Source organism: Styela clava, chromosome 1, assembly GCF_964204865.1.
Source record: "Styela clava chromosome 1, kaStyClav1.hap1.2, whole genome shotgun sequence".
NCBI classification, from domain to species: Eukaryota; Metazoa; Chordata; class Ascidiacea; order Stolidobranchia; family Styelidae; genus Styela; species Styela clava.
In genome coordinates, this window is record NC_135250.1 from 20,841,886 (window position 1) to 20,862,994 (window position 21,109).

The 21,109-nt window shown below is 36.3% G+C and overlaps 1 protein-coding gene across 1 annotated transcript; it reads right to left on the bottom strand.

The window, feature by feature from the left end:
• Nucleotides 1–311: 311 nt before the first annotated feature.
• Nucleotides 312–18,142, bottom strand: LOC120348414 (sodium- and chloride-dependent betaine transporter-like). The gene is made up of 13 exons (XM_039418527.2): nucleotides 16,478–18,142; nucleotides 15,726–15,857; nucleotides 14,114–14,298; nucleotides 12,510–12,598; nucleotides 12,216–12,348; nucleotides 7,333–7,467; nucleotides 6,242–6,345; nucleotides 5,688–5,781; nucleotides 4,638–4,781; nucleotides 4,100–4,237; nucleotides 3,188–3,394; nucleotides 2,341–2,514; nucleotides 312–1,981 (listed from the first exon to the last, which is right to left on the bottom strand). The coding sequence occupies exons 1-13, from the start codon at nucleotides 16,620–16,622 to the stop codon at nucleotides 1,862–1,864; spliced, it is 1,800 nt and encodes a 599-aa protein (XP_039274461.2). The 5' UTR covers nucleotides 16,623–18,142; the 3' UTR covers nucleotides 312–1,861.
• Nucleotides 18,143–21,109: the final 2,967 nt, after the last annotated feature.

Genomic DNA, 21,109 nt, shown 5'->3' on the forward strand with positions numbered 1-21,109 from the left:
TGAGAATTTTCACAAACTAAGTAAAATTAATTTGAAGTCAGCTACACTCGGGACTACTGGACAAAGATATCTCTAGAAATTTTAGAATGAACAAACTGTTGATGGACCGGAATGCGAATCCGAGATGTTTAACCCGCAACGTGAGCAATTGAAGTTATAGTTAGGTTCCATATACCTACGTATACTTGCACTTGCACGCGGGTAAAAAATCAAAGTACGTTCTAAAATTAGAATTTATATATTTTGAAATATTTTTAATTTTCATCGAGTTACAATAATACAGTATAGTTCTAGAATTCCCTCAACTCAAAACATAAAATTCTAGAAATACAGTAATATATTTTCTCAAACCTGGCACGTTAAAGAGAGTTTTGATGTTTAAGTCAATACGCCCATCATATCTTCCCTCCGCATATTTTACAATGCCGTGGATTATGTCATGCATTCCAGTGCCGGGATCGTGCTGCTTAATATAATATGCTTTCTAGTCGTTGACGACACACACTCTCATGCAATTAGCACTTTGCATAATAACGAAAAACAGACGTCAGTTCAATTGAGAACCGACGCCATGTCGCTCAAGTCATCGTCCCCTTTGTATAATGCTTAAAATAATCATTCCATTTAATTAGCGTTTGTAGATAAATAAACTAATCTTGGTGAATATCATTTATTATAGATTAGTTCGTAGACCATGGTCATCTATTTTTAATAACGTTAACTAAATGATGTTAATAAACTCTAAGACGAAAATCCACAGATTTAAATATGATTGATCCGTGAGGCATATTCGTGACTATCAATCGTAGAATGAAAGTAAAAAACCAAGTCTGACAAACGGTGGTCAAGCAACGCCAAGATAAGAGCGATCAGCTGTTAGGTGTAAATAACTTTATAAGTTATGCCACGTACTTATCCGGCTTGAATGACTTGGATCTGTATGTAACGTGACGCCAATGTTACGTGTAGAGTTTATCGCTGAGCGATGACGGAAACACATCGAACATTAGATATCTTGTATGCTAGCGATTTAATACATCTACTTTACACTTTGGCCTCCCGAAATTAGGTTTATATTTATCAAATTAAAAAATTTATCACTCACTAATTACTGTTAGTCTACTTGGGCCACTTTAAATAACACATTTTGTCAGAGAGCTTTGCAATATCTTAAAGGAAAACATACCGGTTGTACTTGAATTAAACGAAATTTAACGTGTGCATTGGTAATTAGCAATAAATACTTATTAAAATGACGGGTCACTTGTTTATACCAATGCTCAGATGACATGCAGAGAATGACTCAACAATTACGTCGGACGCCAAACATCTTGAGAAGCATAGCAATTAATTGCATGCATATGAAATCAAATATTTGTTGGGTACATCACTTGATTGACTGTATGTGCATGTACCTGTATTTTATTGGCTGTATATGTGTATCACGTTGGTAAACCATTCGGTTGAAATGCAAGAATAAAGTTTTGAAAAATTAAAATGGTCCAATCTATCTCCGCAGTTGCAAATGCAGCAGTGGGCAAACCACGAAATCAGACTGAAAACTACGGGCATTAAAAATTGATAATTATTAATCTGCTTTTGGAATAGCTAGTTGTATAACACAAAAGAAATTCGTATTTTCGCTCGTTTTCATGGATATTGGATTTGGAATAGAAAATTCCTTCAACTTGGAATCGGGAATCGGAGTTCAAATTTTTGTAAACTGAGAGTCGAAGGCGCAGTCAGCTCAGAGTGCAGCGGATCAACCAGGGTTAATATTAAAACTGAAAATCTTCTAACCTAGAGCGGGTTTATTAACACCATTTATCGGCAATGTTCCGTTATATTAATTGAATACGAATCATACACGCTCATCGTTTTTCAGAGAGAAATTAAGAGACTCTTTCTGTTCAAGTTCTTCGTCGATGGAAACCGGTCGTCTGCTATGAAATTGCTTCGGTACAATAGCCGAACGAAGTTTCTAAAAGTGAAAAAAGGATTAAGCAGTTCTCTCTAAACAATTTTTTTTTTATAATTGCATTCGTCTGTAAACATGGTCAGATAGGGAGAGAGACATTATTTCAGAGCATGTTTTAAACTGTGAAAGTTTCTCAACTTCCAGTATATCAAAAACCGACAATCCGATCTCAAGTTCAATATCACAGAATTTTGACTCCAGAAGTTCTTATCCGGCACTAATGCTTGACTTTGAAAATAGGACTCTGTCTCATGGTTCAACACGAACTAAAAACGCCAGATTCAGAATCCACAACCTGCTGACAACAATCACTGAAATGGATTATGGGTAAAATTTCGTTAAATAGTTAACTACAAGCTTACATCCAGCAAAGATTCTCCTTTTGCTTTCCAGAGCACCAAAATAGCCAGGATCGGAACGCACAATATGGAATTGAGTACAGTCATCCATCCCAATACGTTTGCCCAGACCGGATACACATAGTTTTGGTCGTATTTGAGAGGTTGGTATGATACCAGAGAATTGATCATCAATATCTGAAATTTAAAGGACTTACGGTAATTTAAACAAACTGTCAAAGCGAACACTGAGGCACGCACCTACACTACTCATAAACATACCGGATCTTCAAACAAAGGACCTAAAAATATATATGTTTTCTATAACCTTTATCCCGAAGCTTCATCACTACCAAGTTTCTGATATTTATTTTTACGTTTCCGCATTTATACCTACTGATGGGCCACAAAAAAATGCATTTTCACGTTTTACGATCTGTTATTATAAAGTATTTTTTATAATATAGCTCTCACGCTGCCCCAACTTAAAGATGTCTTCTTTAAAGCAGGTCTTCAAATAATGAAGAGACAAAATTACAGTTATTAATGCAAATGTTCCGTCTCGCAGTTTTCATGGTTTTTCTCTTTTCAGTGCTTAGAGTCGTTATTCTTATGGTGAATTTCATTGTTGCTTCGTTTTTTAATGGAATTAGCGACTTCTGATTATTAGGTCGAGATGTTCAGGTCGACCAGATGTTAACTTTTTCCTAAAATGTACTGCACGACTCAGGTTGTATTATTTTTTGTTTTATTAGTTACTGTTAGGCTACATCACAAGTGTCGTTGCTCGATAACCAGTTTTGTGATTTTTTTGACATTCTGTATGAAGTGAGTGCACTTACAAATAAACTAATGATTACTGATTACTTACCAAACTTGCAATTGGTCCGATGTACTTCCAAGAAATTTTCATCCACAGTCGAGGCACGTTATATCCGATCATGAGATTTATATCATCAAGCATTTTGTCTCCTCCATATAGCCAACCGATAGTGATCATCTCAGTGAATGCCATGAAATACAAGCACCATCCACTAACCGAGTACGAGTTGAATATGTTCAAAACATATTTTCCTCCCTAGATCCATGACAATTTTTGTTTTATTACACATTCATAATTAAAAATGCCGCATCACAGATCAGTTAGAATTAAAATTATGTATGCCCATAAACGATTTAAAGTTGCCATGTCGCCATTTTCGATTAGTTACTCAAAAACAAGTCGAGTTTGTATGTATAAACTTATATTTACGGCAATTGCGATTGTGAACGAACTGTAAATTAGTCCTATATTCACAAAATTACAATAGTGTTTCAAACAAGAGAGCAGTGAACGATAAAATATATATACACGAAAGTCCAACGACCAACCCCGGCACCGGTAGCCTTTGTGACATACTTTATCTTATCATTCAAAAATTTCAAATTAAAATTGCAATCAGCAAGATCGAAAATGATCAATGAGAATCAGCAAGGCTATATTCGTAGAAATAAAAAAAAAATCGGGTGAAGTTTTATAGGACCGTATAGAAATATGAAAATATAAAAGCAATTGCCTTAAAGCAGCTTAAACCATTCTGAAGTATATACTGGAAAACAATTGAGAGTTTGGTTTCGGAAAAAAATAACAATGTCAACTCAACAACGACAACAATTTAACAAAATAATCTATATATACATTTCGTTTCCAATGAGTTTGAAATATATTGTAATCTCCACTACTTCTGTGAATTTAGATATTGAAAGTTTATAAACAATTATGACGTAAGGTTATAATATATACCCGTGTTGTCATAGGCAGTCCGGCAAGATACATTATAACGACTACGATTGCGATAAGCACCTCATTTGAATATTTCTTTTGGAACAATTTTGGGGAAATATCTCTCAAACACGCCATGAATGTTTCTAGATAGACAAACTGTAAAATAATAAAATGTTTCAGAGTGAGATTGTGAGAGATGAGTATTAATTAGTAAGCGTCTGAATCTCTGACATATGAGATTGGCAACAAATGTATACTACAGAAAATAGACATTATAAAATAGATATCTTTGAAATTACTAAAACAGCGCTTTGTAGAATTCCCCTAAAACAACCTTTTCCATAAGAGCAATGACTTGAAGTCACAAACATCGTCTATAACAGAAAAGCAGTGCCAGTAGGCAGTAGATCTACATATGGCTCCAAGCGCGCTGGTGCGTGCAATTCCCTTTATCATCTAGAAATTTTCAATTTGCTTCTATAAAAGAGCAACTCCTACCTTGAGCAACGTTGCAAAAAACAATACATAGCATAATACACAATAGATAGGTACTCACCAAACTATCGTATCCCAAGAATATCAATGCGAGAAAAAATAGAGCAATCCAAAATTGAGGCAGGGGTAGCAAAGAGAGAGCTGTTGGATATGCAACAAATACTAACCCCGGTCCTGAAGCTGCAACTTCAGCGACAGTCGTGTTCTGCTCAGAAATGTTGGAAAATAGTCAAACATCACGAACTATGGGATATTTCTTCAAGCTTTAAGCCGGATTAGAAAGTATCTCCCGGTGTTGCCAAAAGTCGTATAAGAAAATTTGCGCGACGTTTTGCAATGCTGTGTGTAAACCATGAGGTCTGGAATGTTTGTTATAGTCTTGCTTGGGATTGGAAGAAAAGCTAATGTCCTACGCAGTAATATACGAAAGAAATCTATATGACATTTGGAAGTGATAAAAAATCGCTTACATTTCGAGCGTGTACACCCCGCTGCGATAGAAAACGTCGCACAACAAGAAAAATAATTCAATAATTCTGGACGTTGCGCGCTAACCAATAATCCAAAAAGTCCGATAAGGTCTTATTTTGAAGTACATTTCATATGCTACCCAGTATAAAAGAGTGAGCCTTTTACAACATCAGGAAAGTATGCAAAGAACGAGTGGTTTTGTCTCAGCTGCCGTTACAGAAAGTCGGACAGAATAGGAGAGGTGAAATTTTTTTGTTATCTTCTAACGTTTCGAGAGACCTCATCAACACGGGTTAGAGTTTACGGTCTTCCAGTGACATCTAGCGTATAGTGCTCAAAAAGACCTTTCCAATGATGTATAATAATTGATATATTATGTAAACCTTTGGTCGTATGACATGGATAAAATCTGGCATACAAACTTGGGCCAGATTGCTGGTCCAACAAAAATGAAACCCGCTTAGAGATCAGCTTCTCGCTATTTTCACTTATATTACATGTGATGTCACAAAGTGCGATTTCCCATTGGGTACTTTTTCTTTCTAATTATAAACATCTATTTGAAGATTAAGAAACTTTTGTGAATTTCCCTACTGCTCTAAACCGCTGTTAAAAGAAGAATGGTAAAATTTACACTGACCTTTATGTGAGCCAAAAATCCTAGTACGGAGAAGATGGCAAGTCCTGACATAAAGCTTGCTCCTGCATTTGCTGCCGTCAGTATTATAGAGTCTCTGTAAAATAATTTATTAGATAGTAAATCTTAAAGTATACTCTTAATTTATCGAATAATGTAATTTGTACTTCTCGACTCCATTATCTTCATATCGGCATCTCTATGATAAGATCGCTTATATGTGGAATTCTTAACAATTTAGATTCGCTGAAATATATTATAATTTGTCAAAAAAGGAAGCAATGCCCAAATACAAGGACACGAAAGTCGCACATGAGCACAGAGGTTGATGAAAAGACCTGCGTTTAAGCATGACGAAATTAAAGTGTTCTCATTCGATTGAATTAAAACAGCGAAATCTTCGGCCAAATATCAGTTCTTATAAGTCTCAGAGGAATCCGTCCATTAGTTACGGAGAACGGCGTAACAACCCCCTAAACAACAATTTAGCAAGACTGTTCATATGCACACTTAGTGTACAGTAATATTAGCCTCCATTGTGCTTAAGATGATTTGACCTGAAAAAATTATGATTGTATCTGTTGTAAGCGCTGAGAGCTGTAAGTCCTCCAGTACACGTTCCGAGCGAATATAGAACTTGCGAAGCTGCGTCCGACCAGAGCTGAAACAAATTACGATAAATGAAATAAAAACTTTATAAACGACGAGTCTCGAGTATGTAAAAGTCATCTCGAATCAACATCAAACAAAACTTTAGTGAGTGTATGTGGAGATTAACCATCTTACCTGTATTGATCTTCCAGTAATATCACGGGTCAGTTAATAATGTTCCGATTATGACAGCACACAGATGTCACCTGTCAAGAGCACGCTATTTTGCACGCCCTTGGGCCTTGACAGACTCGAGGTGAGTTCGTGGTTTCAGGTTGTGCTTAGCTTTGCCGTCAGTGGATGTCTATTTGTTTATTATTGCTACGTTTGCTTACATGGTCTAACGTTGATCAAGCTTGTTCGCCCTATAACGGTAGACTTGTAGTTGATAGCCAAAAAATTCATTAAATATACAGCAAGCAATACCTAACGTGATTATAATATTACTGCAGCATGCAACAGTATGCTGTAGCTTATTCATGCATTTGCATTGCTGTATTATCTTTCGTCGATCAAGTATCAACTTGAAGATACTCGATATTCGTACTGGAGTAAATTTAACACATTGTTATATGCAAGTCATTGGCATTTGCAATCATATTGGTCAGCCGAGGGAATTTAGGAATAGGCCTACAGCCCGGCTACATAGTAGTTTACGAAAGTCATCTCGATCGAAACGCATTTGTCGCTTTCGCGCGGTCAAATGGTATGTATAACTTACAAGTATACCCTTCAATATATAAATCAAAGAAACATCAATAGACCGAAGCTGCAAAACGCGCCAATTATTTTATTTTAAATATTATTTCTTGCATTATTAAAATTCGAATTTTTGAAATACCAATAGTTGACATTTTATATATATTATATTATACCAACTTCTGCAAACGACTCAGACGCATGTTTAATTTTTTGAGTGAGTTCGAAGTAAAGGCAATTTGAATCTTCAAATATGTGTCGTGTCATGGGAATTAGAAATTGAGAATGAGTAGTCTACCTCCATCCTTTTTAGGCTGGTGAAATCGGGTTTGAGATAAACTTTCAATCCGTCCAGCGCTCCTTCCAAAGTTACGCCGCGAATACACACAATGATAATCATAACCAAGGGTAGAGTAGCCGTAACGTAAACAATCTATAAAATAGAAATGTAAGGATATTTAGAAGTATTGATGAATATGTAACATCACCAACAAATTTTATCCTACAGACAGATAATAAAATTAATCAGCATTTCGATTAGATATAGTTAATACTCGGAATTAATTTGATAAAAACAAGCAAAAAAGCTGTTCATTTTTTTCACGCCGAAAAACAAATAGTTGTATGATTATTTTAAACATGAGGCTTTACAGAAATTCTGTAACCAGATCATAAAATCGTACTTTTACTTTAAGTATGTTGATAGGTATTTGTCTGTCTGATTGTCTGTGTGTTTGATGCACGCGATATCTCACGAAAGCGATCTGCTCCAAATTTTGCATGTGCATTCATCATAGCCCGGATCAGATGCCTTGATTTTGGATGGATTATGTCTTATAATTAGCGAGTTATTAATTAATTAGTGATGGGACACACGGTGTCACTATGGAATAAGACCACTGTTTAGGGGATCCCATAACCTTCGATCGATAAGTCTTCGGTTTCTAACCGATATTCTAGTTTATTGTTTTAGTCCAATTTCGTCTTTTTTCCCTGGAAGCCTATATGTTGTTTGGGTATTTTGTCTTACATGTGATGGGTAGGGATGGCGGAATCGACTTCGGATTCGATTCCAGGATCGATTTTTCGTGGATTCGAGTAGAATCGATTTCGATGACTTGGAAATGATTCTTAAAGTTAAAACTTGGATTGAAAAACAAAGTATAACGATTTGTGAAACATATATGTATAATCCGCTTTGTGAAGTTGCTACGCCGGCGCAAACTTCCATATATTTTTACACTCTCCTCCCACTCGCTCGTTTGCGCGGGTCAAGGACATGTGCCACGTTTTATTCGTATACTTTTTGTCCTACCTATTGCTTTCATAACTTCTATTTACTTGAAGCAAGATTCATCAGGAAAAGTGAAACGCCCGTTGCTTTTAAGTTTAGAATGTTTACACCGCAATCCGGCAGACCGGAATAGCAAATACCTCTTCAATAGAACAAATTAAGCATAGTATATATATATTGAAAATCTCATCAATGATGTTATTGACAAGTTTGAAGCAAAGGGCGGCAACATTGGTGAATTGACCAGGGAGGTGGAGGCTTCAGCTGAGATATTACAATATTTGGAAGTCAGAAATTTTAGCATATCAGCGATCTAAGAAGGAATGTTGCAATGGTGACAAAAAAGAAAAAATCTTATCCAAACATCGCAGTTGTCGTCCAGAAGTAACTCTGTGTCTCATCAACATCCACTGCATTAGAAAGACAGTGGCGGCGCGTGGTCATTTTGACAACCGGGGCAAGCTACCGCGGGACCAAGTCACCCCCATCTACGGGGACAGGATGAGCGCTGTAAGTTCTTCCATCATTTTATGAGAATAAAAACCATTCCATCGGTAACAACCAATCGTCAAAAGCGACAATTTTTAACGATAAGAAAGTGTCTTTAAAACCGGTCCAAGTCAAGGGATTAATAAATATAGACATAGTTTATTTTGAAACCTCTTTCAAAAGGAAAGGCAATATTTACCAAGATAAATACAATGACATATTAACAGAAACTTCGGAAAAGCAGACAAAACCTAAAATAAGGTTTAAAACGTTACTATGAAGAAAGGAAAGCTAATGCAAAGATAAGGACATGCGTCGCTCACTCGTAGATATATATGCTGCTAGACTTCTGCTGCTTGAACATATATGCAACACGCCGCGGTTTCTTGGAAGCAAAATGCTCAATAACGCGCTGATTAAAGTCATGCATCCCAGAAATAACGTCTCTGTGAATGGATAAAACAGCCAAGGAATTTAATCTATCTTGCTTCATTGTGTTTTTGAGATACGTTTTAATACGCTTCAGCGTGCTGAATGTTCGCTCTGCGTCGGCGGAAGAAATAGGCGTCGTCAAAATGATGTCCAGAAATTTTGCAGACGCCGCAAAGGTAGTTACTAGAGTGTTATCTATGAGGAACCCATAGAGCGCGCAAGTTGATGTGATGTTCAAAAAAGTTTGATTGGTGTATATACATCGCAACTCATTTTCCAATTTACCCACGTTTGTCATGGGGTAAAATTTGGAGACAGTAGCCAACAAATGGATGGGAAATTGACGTGCAAATTTTGAAAAATTTTTGAGGTTCATCAAAGAGAACGCGACAAGGTGTTCAGTGCGCAGACGATCGCCCATTTGATTCACCAGAATGTCACAGCATTCCTTTGCAGACAAAATCAAACACTGCGTTGTTTGCCCGCGGCGTAAAGAAGCACTCCATGTGTCGTAGTATTTTATTGTTTCCCGGATACGAGATACAGCATCGCAGAAGTCTGAAATACACGACTGCACAGACGCTCCATCCATTAGCCTTGACTGCAATGCGCGTATAATACATCCACGTGATAGAATATTGTGGAGAAAAAAAGCGAGAAAAAAATGAAAACTCACCATCTTCTAGCAGACGCTTTAGACCTGCCGCCTCCCTCACAGAGCGTTCGTCCTAAACCGGAAAGCTCTGAATGCCATTGAAACACTCAATGAGCTCAGACCTAATTTCGGACACGCCCTGCACCACGCGTGATTGGAAGTTGCAACGTGTTGGTGCACAAGCTGGGAGACGGCGGCTACATATCTGGCGAAGGAGGGCAGAGCGCTTCGGCGAAACGGAAAAAAATGAAGAAAACCCCGAAACATTTGCAAAAAATATACGGACGAGAGGGGTATCAAGACACATATTTTTAATAACGAGGTTAAATTGGTGTGCATAACAATGTAAAAAAATGCGCAAGAGGAAAATCTTCTTTTATATAAACTTGAACACCATGTTTCGACCCACTCATGACTGCCGCGCCGTCATAAGTTTGAGCTATCAATTTTGACTTCGCGATGTAAGGCTGTAACACTTCTTTCAGTACAGCCGATATCCCGCAAGCCGTGCGATCAACCATTGGTACAAAGCTGTGAAATCTCTCGGTAGGTTTACCATCTTTCACAAACCGAAAAATCACAGCCAGTTGGGAAACGCACGTGATGTCAGTTGTCTCGTCAGACTGAATCGAAAGAAACTGGCAATTCTCAATTTCCAGAGCCAAATGTTGTAAATAAATTTTATACATTGAGTCGAGCAAATCATTTTGGATATCCTTAGATGTCCCTTTCGAAACAGTTGCGGCATCAAGATGATCTCTCAATACTGTATCTAGGGATGCGGTGTATTCCACCATATCCAAAAATACCCCTCTATTAGAAGAGCCAGCCCGTTCATCGTGCCCACGGAGGGACAGCTCGTGACAACCAATGAACTACAAAACATCTATCAATCGACCGAGAACATGGCGGTTTTTCTCGACGTTTTGGATGTGCCGACGAATAGAAACCGCGCGTCCTTCATCCAACTGTGCTGCAATATTAACATTTCCGAATGTTCGGTATTTTACTGCATTGTCCAGATGCTCCATAGAAGATTGGTGATCCCTGGCACGCTCGGAAAGATGTTTAAGATCTCTAATACCAAATTTGCAGCAACGTGAGTCACGGGCGGTAGCAAAAAGTAGGCAATAAAAACAAAAAAGTGCATTTTTGTCCTCGCTGTAACACAACCATTCGAGTTTTTTATACCAAGTTTCTGCGCAGAATGTACGCCGACGCTTTCCTCCGTCATGGGATTGTTCCAGTGAACAATTTTTTGGTTGATAAGGCCCAAGACGTTGTACCTCTAATTTTTGTTCCAGCGGCAGCTGCGAAAACGGAGTGCGAAGTAGTGCATCAACCTTATTCATTATGAGGTCTAAGGCTAAGAAATGCGAAGCCGGAAAGAAGTGAGGAGCTCAAAAGGAATGTGGAAAATCGAAAGCAAATGGACTAACGGTCTCTAACTGATTCAAATAGCGAAACAAGCGACAAAAACGCGCCGCCACTGCAGAAAGAGCATTTAGCACAGCGGAGCTTACTGTCTCCAAATTGAAATCGAGTCTCACAGGAAGGCATGTGAACGAATGGAACTTTAAATTGCAATAGATTTTTGTTAGGTACGACAGCGATTTTTTGGACTCAAAGTGAACATAAAAATCGTTTTGTTATTATGTTGTTGTTGTTAGAATTCAATAAAAACTGTCATTTTTTCTCTGGAAGAATATTACGTTTATTTTATGTAATTCGAAAATTTCTGTGGGCTCTAGGAGATACGTTTTTTATGCGCGATTTTAGTTTTGGTCTCTATGTCCATATATTGAAACATCGCTCTCTTGTTCGATTTTATATGATATTGTTTAAGTGGGTATGTTTTCTCGGAAGCTATGTCGAGGAATCGATATTTGGAATCAAAATCGAAAATTTAGGAATCGAATACTTGTAAGTAGTCATACTTAGCATCCTTAGTGATAGGTTTAAAACAGTAGCTAAGGTCTGTTATCAACCGTAAATGGCAAGCCTGAAGATTTGAACATTTTAGCCTATTGATCAAATAAGGTTGAGCCTACCGATTAACGGAGCCTTTATGTTTTTTTGCAAATTGTCATACTGAGGAGCACCCGTCTAGTGTTTATTATTCGGAATATGATTTTTGTTCTAAGAGGAAGAGGGGCATTTTATTGATTTTTTAATTTTGCCAACATAACTTGGTTTAATTTAAATTTGATACAGAAACAAAACTGAACATAGATATTTAACTTAGCGATATTAACACGGCAGTTAAAAAATGTTTGTGTACTCATTCCAAGCTTCGATTACCAAGATCTACCTTGCTCGTCCACCCTATTCCTTTCCAAATAGCAAAATATGCCCCAATCCAAATAACAGTAAAACAAATAAGTAATTCCGTTTTTATTCCTCCAAGATCATTAATGTCGGCTGTTGTATCAAGAATATGGTTTCTGAATAAACGAAAGTCAAAATTAAATTCAGGTATTATTGTGCAATGCTACAAGCCTAAAAATTCATAAAAGATATGGTGATATTTTCTGTAAACCTAGCAATTTAGTTTTGAGCTGATGATATCCTAGAAATACTAATGTCTTGTAATTAAACAACTTACTCCCAAAATTCTTCTACAGATGAAACGTATGTCAAGTTGTGGTAAACAACGTCAGAGCTTGTGTTGGTTGAAATCTGGCCAGTGGAATTCTTTTGAAATATAATATTAAAGATTAGTGCAAAATAAAGTTGTTTCATAGTGTAAAGCTGATAGTCTAGTCGAACTTGAGTTTAAACTTTAAATCAACAAATTCTAATTTATCAGTGTTGTGAAACGAATAGCATTGCTTGTTTTGGATGATAGACAGTTTATTACATCATTAGAGTTGTCTTCCATAACGGTCTAAGGCAGGGGTGTGCAAGCTTCGACCCGCGGGCCAAATGAGAAAAATTGTGCTGCCCGCGGAAATTGATAGCTCGAATGGTTTTCGACCCGCGAAAAGAGTTTCTAATTTAGTTCAGTGGTTCTCAAACTGTGGTACGCGTACGACTAGCGGTACGCGGAAGATGATCAAGTGGTACGCGAGCAGCTTTGAATTATTGCAATAACTGACTTTTGGGTTGGCCAAAATATGCCGCAACGTTTTATCTGCCATACTGTATGTATTCGCTGAACGGCCTTTATTAATGTTTCCCCGTGCATCAATTTTCATGTTTATTTTCGTAACCAGTAACAATCAGTAAAGATTTCCTCGTTTTTGTAGTTTTGCGTGTTATTTGTCAGTTTTCAGTTGCGTTTAAAAAAAAATAGTAAATTGAATATCTTAATTGTCATTATGTCTCCAAAGGAGCATTAATTTAGTTGCTGTAATCAAAAACTAGTTTCGCAAATGCTGCTATAGACTAATTAATCTAAACTAAGCTACAGTGCCTGTAAGCGGCACATGATTGAATAATTTTAATAAAAATGAGAATTTTCGAACACGTAAACCAACTTATAAGCGCCAACACATCAAAACGCTCTCAAAATATGTATAATTATTTTTGCAATAGTAAAGTATAGGAATAATTGCTCTGGGGTCAAGGGTCGGGAAAACGTCTTATGGGCCCGTCCAGTCTTTAGAGATTGCCCTCGCCTGCTATTGTCCACGAACGAATCGAGATTGCCTTGTTTTCGTCCTTCTTGCGAATTAGGTCACTAAGGATGTAGTGCCACATTATAAAATACTCCCATAGCGCGTGTCTTGTTCACAGCGCCAAAAAAGGGGCATTTTCAGTGGTACACGGCCAGAGTAAAAAACAGTAAAGTGGTACGCGGTCAGTAAAAGGTTGAGAACCAGTGATTTAGTTTCGTCTGGTACTTGCGAGTAATTCTAATCCTTATATGTAGCAAAGCCTATCTTGAGTCCAAATTATCACCTATGACGTCCGATGCCAAAACAACTAGAATCTAGATTGTGCAAAGCGAACAACGCATGTCGTGAGATCAAGAACAAGAATTTTTGTGCCTGAAACCACCGGAAAGCATATGTTAAATAAAAGTGCGGCCCGCGGTTTCACCCAGTTATTTGTATCTGGCTCTTCTGTGTTGAAGGTTGCACAAACCTGGTCTATAGAATCACTCGTGGGTAGGTGTATCACTAATTTTTAGATCGAATCTCCAAATTCTAATTTTGTGAACCACAAATATGAAAGGCAGAAGTAGTTTACTTAGGTTTGACTCACTCCATTGAAGTCAATTGCAATCTCGGACAAAGGCAGACAATTGAACGAGTTCCATTCATTATTACATGTTGTCCATGGTTTGGAAGCAGAAAAACTAGCGACGAACCATCGCAGAGACCATGCCAAGAGAACTGGGTAATATAGATTGTAGTAGAACATGAGAAACAGCACAGCATATCCAATACCTGAAAATAATAGTTTAAATGCGAGATAACCATTACGTAATAGGAAATGCGCGCTTTGCAACTTTCGCGGTAAAAGATCAAACAAGAAGTGTGAAATGATTTATTGTTAAATGACTACATGATTTACATTACTGTCAAATATATCAATGGCACACTGAACTTCAGTCTTGCAAGATGTTATCGAATTGCAGTTGACACAAGACTCGGATTGAATCAAGTCAGCATCGCCACAAACTATACTTTTTATTGAAATACTCCTTGTATCGCCGTGAAACTACGTCAAAATGTGTTCGGGCAGCTGCACATGCTGCCGGCATAATAATTTGGCAAAACTTCATTGAATTCTCTGTCAATGCAACAGCTTAAATGAATTAGTATATGTAATTATATATCGATATACTTTTTTACATCAGTTAATTTATTAGCATACTTAAGATTAAAGGAATAGGAGAGGAGAGTTTTTCAAAATTATACAAATTTACTTATTCGCGGTATTTGCAAATAAGACTGAAACAAGGCGTGATATACCATGCGTAAAGTAGTCATTGAAGTATAACATCTAAGCCGACATAGCATTCCTACCGCCTTGGATAATTTAGCAGCAGTGTTTGTTATTCGAATGTTCCACTGCATTTTGTTGTCAATGTGAATGCCGAGGAGCTAACATGTTCAGGAATAGTACTTTCAATCTCAATTTTTAAAGCTGTCCGTGACTTGGATTTGTGTGGAGCTAATAACATAGTTTTTGATTTGTCTACATTCAAAGTTAATTTATTGAGTTTCATCCAATTTGCAACTTTTTCAATTTCAGTGTTCACTCTGGACTGAAGCACATCGGGCGACTTATCACTATCTATCTAGAAGGTTGGTATCATCAGCGAACAATTTTGAAAATAATTTTGAGCTGTGTGCAAGATCATTGATGAAAATTAAAAATACAGTCGGGCCCAAACGAGACCCCTTGGGGAGCGTAACAAATTATTCAATGAAGCATTTCACCACTTTGTTAACTACGTAAAATGATTTTAGAGGCAGCAATCATTGGGTTGCAAAGTCACTGCATAACTTAACACGATAATACATTTTTTGTGAATGAGTATTTCTTCATTGCTAGCACCGGTAAATTAGTATTAACCCAAAAGTTAGTGTGTCAATTTTATGATCTTTGAAAAGACGACAAAAACAGGTGGCTAACAAAAATTTTCATGTAACGTGCATATTTTGACAATACAAATTTTTTACTCTTGCTTTGAATAGTTAGTTAGTGAGGCATGCTCTTTAACTTACTTGGAATATCATTTCACATTTTTACAATTTCAAGTTTGGAATGCGACAAACGAGGTAAACAAAATTAGTTGCACACGAGCCACAAAGTTGCAGAAAATAGCTTGCAGTTTTCTATCATTAATATTGTAATATCTACATACCTTTTGATAGTGGAACAATGTTCCAGGCTTTAAAAGAGCTCCGACCAGTTAACTGTCCTAGAGCAGTTTCCATAGTAATCAGAGGAAAAATCATAACAAGAATACACGCCCAGTATGCGATCAAAAATGCACCTAAATAAAATGATATATATTTTTGATGGTAAATATACACACAAAAAGTCAAAATGATCTAGATTCTAGAAAGACTTCCTTCCATTAACCCTCTGTCATTTTATTTGAAACTGATATTGGTAACGGTTTTTTGTTACTATTGGACAATTTTCATTGAAAACCATAATTCTGTATCATAGTTAGGGCTGGCTGGAATACCTTGTGATTTCAGAATCGAATCGAATAATTTTTTCGAATCGAATCTCGAATACTCGAAAATATATAATTGTAAGCGACTTTATTATAGTAATTGGTCCTCTCAACAAATGAATTACTGAAGACATAGAATAAATCACTCAGACAAATTACTGAGCGTTCACACAGAATAACAAACACGTTTTATTAACAACTCACTACAGAAAATAGTCATATGTTAGAATTTCGTTGAAAAAATATGTCTCCAATGAAAATGAAAAAAAAATTGGAGATTTCACCTCGACCATTAGCGGAACGATAAAAACAAGATGGCGGCGATTCGAAATTTAGCTCTGAACCGATTCGAATAATTTACTATTCGATTCGATTCGAAATGCCCAGCCCTAATCATAGTACAATTCTATATAGATCTGTAAAATTTTTACCTCCGCCATTCTTGTAGCATAGATATGGGAATCTCCATACATTTCCGAGCCCAATCAGGAGTCCCAGTAAGCTGAACAAATAGTCAAATTGCTTTTTCCAGGTGATTGCTCTCTTCTCTGAGATGGCATTTTTCTTTTTTCTCATTTTGTGAATCGTTCGTTAGTCGTGGTGGCACAGAAAAATTAATTTACTATTAATATTCAGATTGATTACTTCTACCCTATGGTGAATGTTGCAACGTAATGATAGTTAAATAGGAATGTTGTCGCTCTATTTAGCTCCATAGGTTTTACCGAAAGATGTCACGCATAATTGGATGAGTTATCACTGTGAGTACGATGCGGTGTCATGTTCACCAAACATTGTTATATAATGACTATTGAAATGAAGTGGTGCAAGAGAAAAAAGCATCATAATCAAACAACTCAGACTCGGAATATGTGCAGTCTATCTTAGATTTTGCCTGTCTGGCTACATTTGAAATATTCAATAGACGTATTTGAAAACCTGTGTAATCAACGCCAGTATTATGACAAATATTCGCCATTGAAGTATCAGACGATACCTCAATACCATATAAGTCATAAAACCAACTACAAACATTTATAAATATATATACACACTACGGATGTTCAAAATATCCCCAGATAATTTTGGGCATTATCCATCCCTTTTATAAATGATCGTTGCGTAGGCGATTATGATTTCAGCATAATCGGTAACGGATACTTTATCCAAAGAAAATAAGTCTACATGATAAGCAACGAGACTAAAACTTTTTCCTACGAGTCACTCACCCGAATTGGCGTTATATTGTGAATTTCTAGTTACACACGATTCTTATACAAATTACCTTAAAACCCTTTTATTGCTAATATGCCTCCTGGCTGCAACACACTTCAAAAATTATCTCGCGAGACAGTATATCACAACATCTCATACCGTGCCTCGTAAAAACTGAAACCATGCCGGAGGCAGCATTTGATCGTATCCTGGCGTAAATATAAATGTATTTATACATTTTAGCAACAAGACTTTCTACACAAACGGGTAAAGTATCCACGGCATGATGTTGAATTCAGTTTTAAAGTGCATGAGCTGCACATCCTATACCGGTCCCGTATTAGCTCCTTCTAGTTTTATTGGTTAAAGAAAAACATTATCCCTTCGTCTTTTTACGCTTCCATTTGACATTTTGATGATTTATCGGCAGTGCAGTTAACGTTGTGTGTTGAATTATCGAAATGAACATATAGCTTAATACCTATGACGTAACAACACACCAGTTCTCTCTTTCTCTCCGAAATAGTGGCTCAGAGATAAATTGAATGCTTCCGTTAAAAAAATGTAATATTGTTATATAAAAAATGTTTGTTCATGACTGACATGCTACATGACCGGGATATTTAAGTCTACCTGGCGGGACGCCGGGACAGCTCGTAATAAACCTGGGACTGGCAAATAGTAACGTCACCATTGACGTAAATACAAAAGAAATACGATGCTTGGGAACACACCGATCAATTTTTTGAGTATGCATTGCCATTTTTTTTTGATATCGGAGCAGTTCAATTGTTCGGTTCTCAGACCATCGCAGAGAGAGTCACTATTTCACATATTTCAATTTGTTAGTGTGTGGCTGTGTTATCTCATTCATAATAAACTTTCCGATAATAAACGATTAATGATGGAACAAGTGACGTATCAAACTTGTGAATTGAATGTATTAAATTGCTATCCTATGACCCCAGGGTCTTCAATGGCCGATGTTATTTGACATCCTACAGCGATTACGTGTGTGTATCTCGTGTACAAATATTTCCTATATATTTTTAGGGTGCAGATATCAAAAAGCGTTTTACCACAACGAGGCAATTTTTATTGACTTTAACCCAAGAAAATAACCACTGCACCGAGCATTCAAAACATTTTCTATTTATTTCATTATCAAAAATCAAAGTAATATTCATATGTTATACATTAATACGAATAATATAAGAATACTTGAAGTGAGATAATGCTAATAACATTCAAATCAGGCAAGAGGAAGAGTGTTAACAAAAATGCAATATATGTAACGATTATATCAGCATTGACGATATCAGCCAGTTCAGATTAGATATGAGATTTACGATTTTGAGGGTTGACATCATTAATGTCTTGAAATGCCGTACAGGTGAAACAAATGCAAAGAAGGGTCGCTTGAAACTGCTTTTAATGAGGAAAAATCTCCTTGGGGTGAAATACATTAAAAGAGTACAGATTTAGGATCTTGAACTGAAAAAAAACGAAGGTAGTCTAAAATGTCGTGTCCTACTTGTGCGCTTTTCAGCACACTTGTCTTAATTTTCCACACAAATCTCTGAGACTATATATACATTGTGCAGTAAATGATGAAAATAAGCATATGAAGTGGGATCCAATCTATGTTCTGGGTGCGAATAAATGATACAATACTTTCGCAGCAGAGTATTCATACCATTGGAACAAGTAGAGATAAACCTGGTACGAGTGGGGCACAACATTCTTGAGACATTCCTGAAACGATATATGATGCTCCATAATCATGAAATTACTACATACATACTACAGTAAATGAGGAAAACAAGATTGTAACGTTTTAAACAAGTCTACCGCGCTACTATCGTAAAAACAGGCGTAATTATGTGTTGAAATCATTCTCGTACATAGATAGATATGGGCACAATACAAATATTAATTTTTAATGTAAAAGTAGTATGATATATCACTCTAATTGTGATATTCCAAATGCATGAATTGCCAATACAAATGTACAAGTCTACCGCGCTACTATCGTAAAAACAGGCGTGATTATGTGTTGAAATCATTCTCGTACATAGATAGATATGGGCACAATACAAATATTAATTTCTAATGTAAAAGTAGTATGATATATCACTCTAATTGTGATATTCCAAATGCATGAATTGCCAATACAAAAATAATTTCAGGATTTTAAAGAGCGTCGAAAGTTTTTAAACTGCATAACATTTTCATGTAAACAGAAAAAATATGATCGCTTGTCTTCATTGTTATGATATTCTTTTTCTTGAACAGAACAGAAGAATTATTTTCGGGTTTGCAAATATATCTGATCTACTTAAAACAAATACAATTAAAACACGAAGGAGACGCTATAAAATAAAAGGTGTTCCTTCATCAATTGAAAGCGCACTTTGATGAAATACCGGGTTCAAAAAGACCCATAAGAAGTTTGAGAATAAAGAAAAAATTAACAACCTCCTAACGGCTTCAATCATTATCAAGAACAGAAAATTTAAAATTAATTTATCCATTATCTACGAAAAGAAGCGATTTTTCTCAACAACAAAAACAAGAATGAAGCAAACCCATAGATTCATTTCGTGTCCAAAAAAAAACCGGAAAATATCAAAAATGATTCCCCACAATCTACCAAGTGTTTTTTGTCTAGTCTCTTGTTTGAAGCAAAAAGCGACTTACTTAAAAATAATCTTACCCTGATTACTGTGTGGATTTAATCAAACGGCATAATCTTCTGCACCATGATCGTCTGATATCTCCAGTTTTAACTCTTAAAAAATATTTTCTCCTTTGCCAGTATCCGCCGTTATAATGAAAGTCCGATCGTCAGCAAAAGCATTTTAGAATGGGAGATGAGATTGTAAAAAGCACAACTATTAAAGATGAACTAAAGGTTGACCAGAGGTAGCAGGTTCATTATTTATTCTACAGAATTGTTCATCGGTTATGTTCTAAGCATTGTCGGTCAATTATTGACAAAAAATCGCAAAGAAAATTATAATGAAGATAAGAAAGTAATGCAGAATAGCCGAAGAAAAGAAGATATATATTCACCTCAAAGTGCTTGGCGAATTCTGGAAAAACATCAGGAAGGTGGCTAGAATCGGGGAGACAAAGAGAGAACTCGAGAGAAGACGGCTGAATGAGATAGAAAGCCTTTATTTGAAAAGCGAGCGATTAATTTTCATCTCCCAAATTTGATGGTTCAATCGGTTTCAGATTTATTGAGAAATAGATGAATTCAGCGAAAAATATCATTTGTATAAACAGTATGTGGAATTAATGATTTTAACACTCAAATGAAAGAAAAGGGCAAAAACAAGCAAATTAAAACCAGCACTAACGACGTCTATATTTGGGCGGAAAGAATGGAAAAATTTTAGTATGAAAAATACGTTGTTAACCCTATTTTACGTAATTTTGATCGTATTATTAATGCAGAAATTATTAGTCTTTTTTAGGCATACAATGACTCCGAGCAGCAACTAAATATGTTTTTACTTTGCATGGAAATGATAGAATCCTTCCAAATCACCAAATATTTCAGGAATTCTGTCATCAACCGCAGCAGTAAGATCAGAAATTTCTTTGATTATATGATCAGCTCTTCTCAGTATTGCAACAAATTCTTCTTCCTCGAAAATGAATCTCTGCGCTAGTTGCGTGTCGTAACTGAATTTAAATTCTTTACATCAATGGAAGTTCCCTCAAGAATCTACATTCTTGTTTACTTCCGTAACAAGATAATCATGACGACGCTACAATTTAAATTTTATAGACACCATTTTTCACTTAGATGACAGATTTCTAGGTATTGCTGCAAGTAT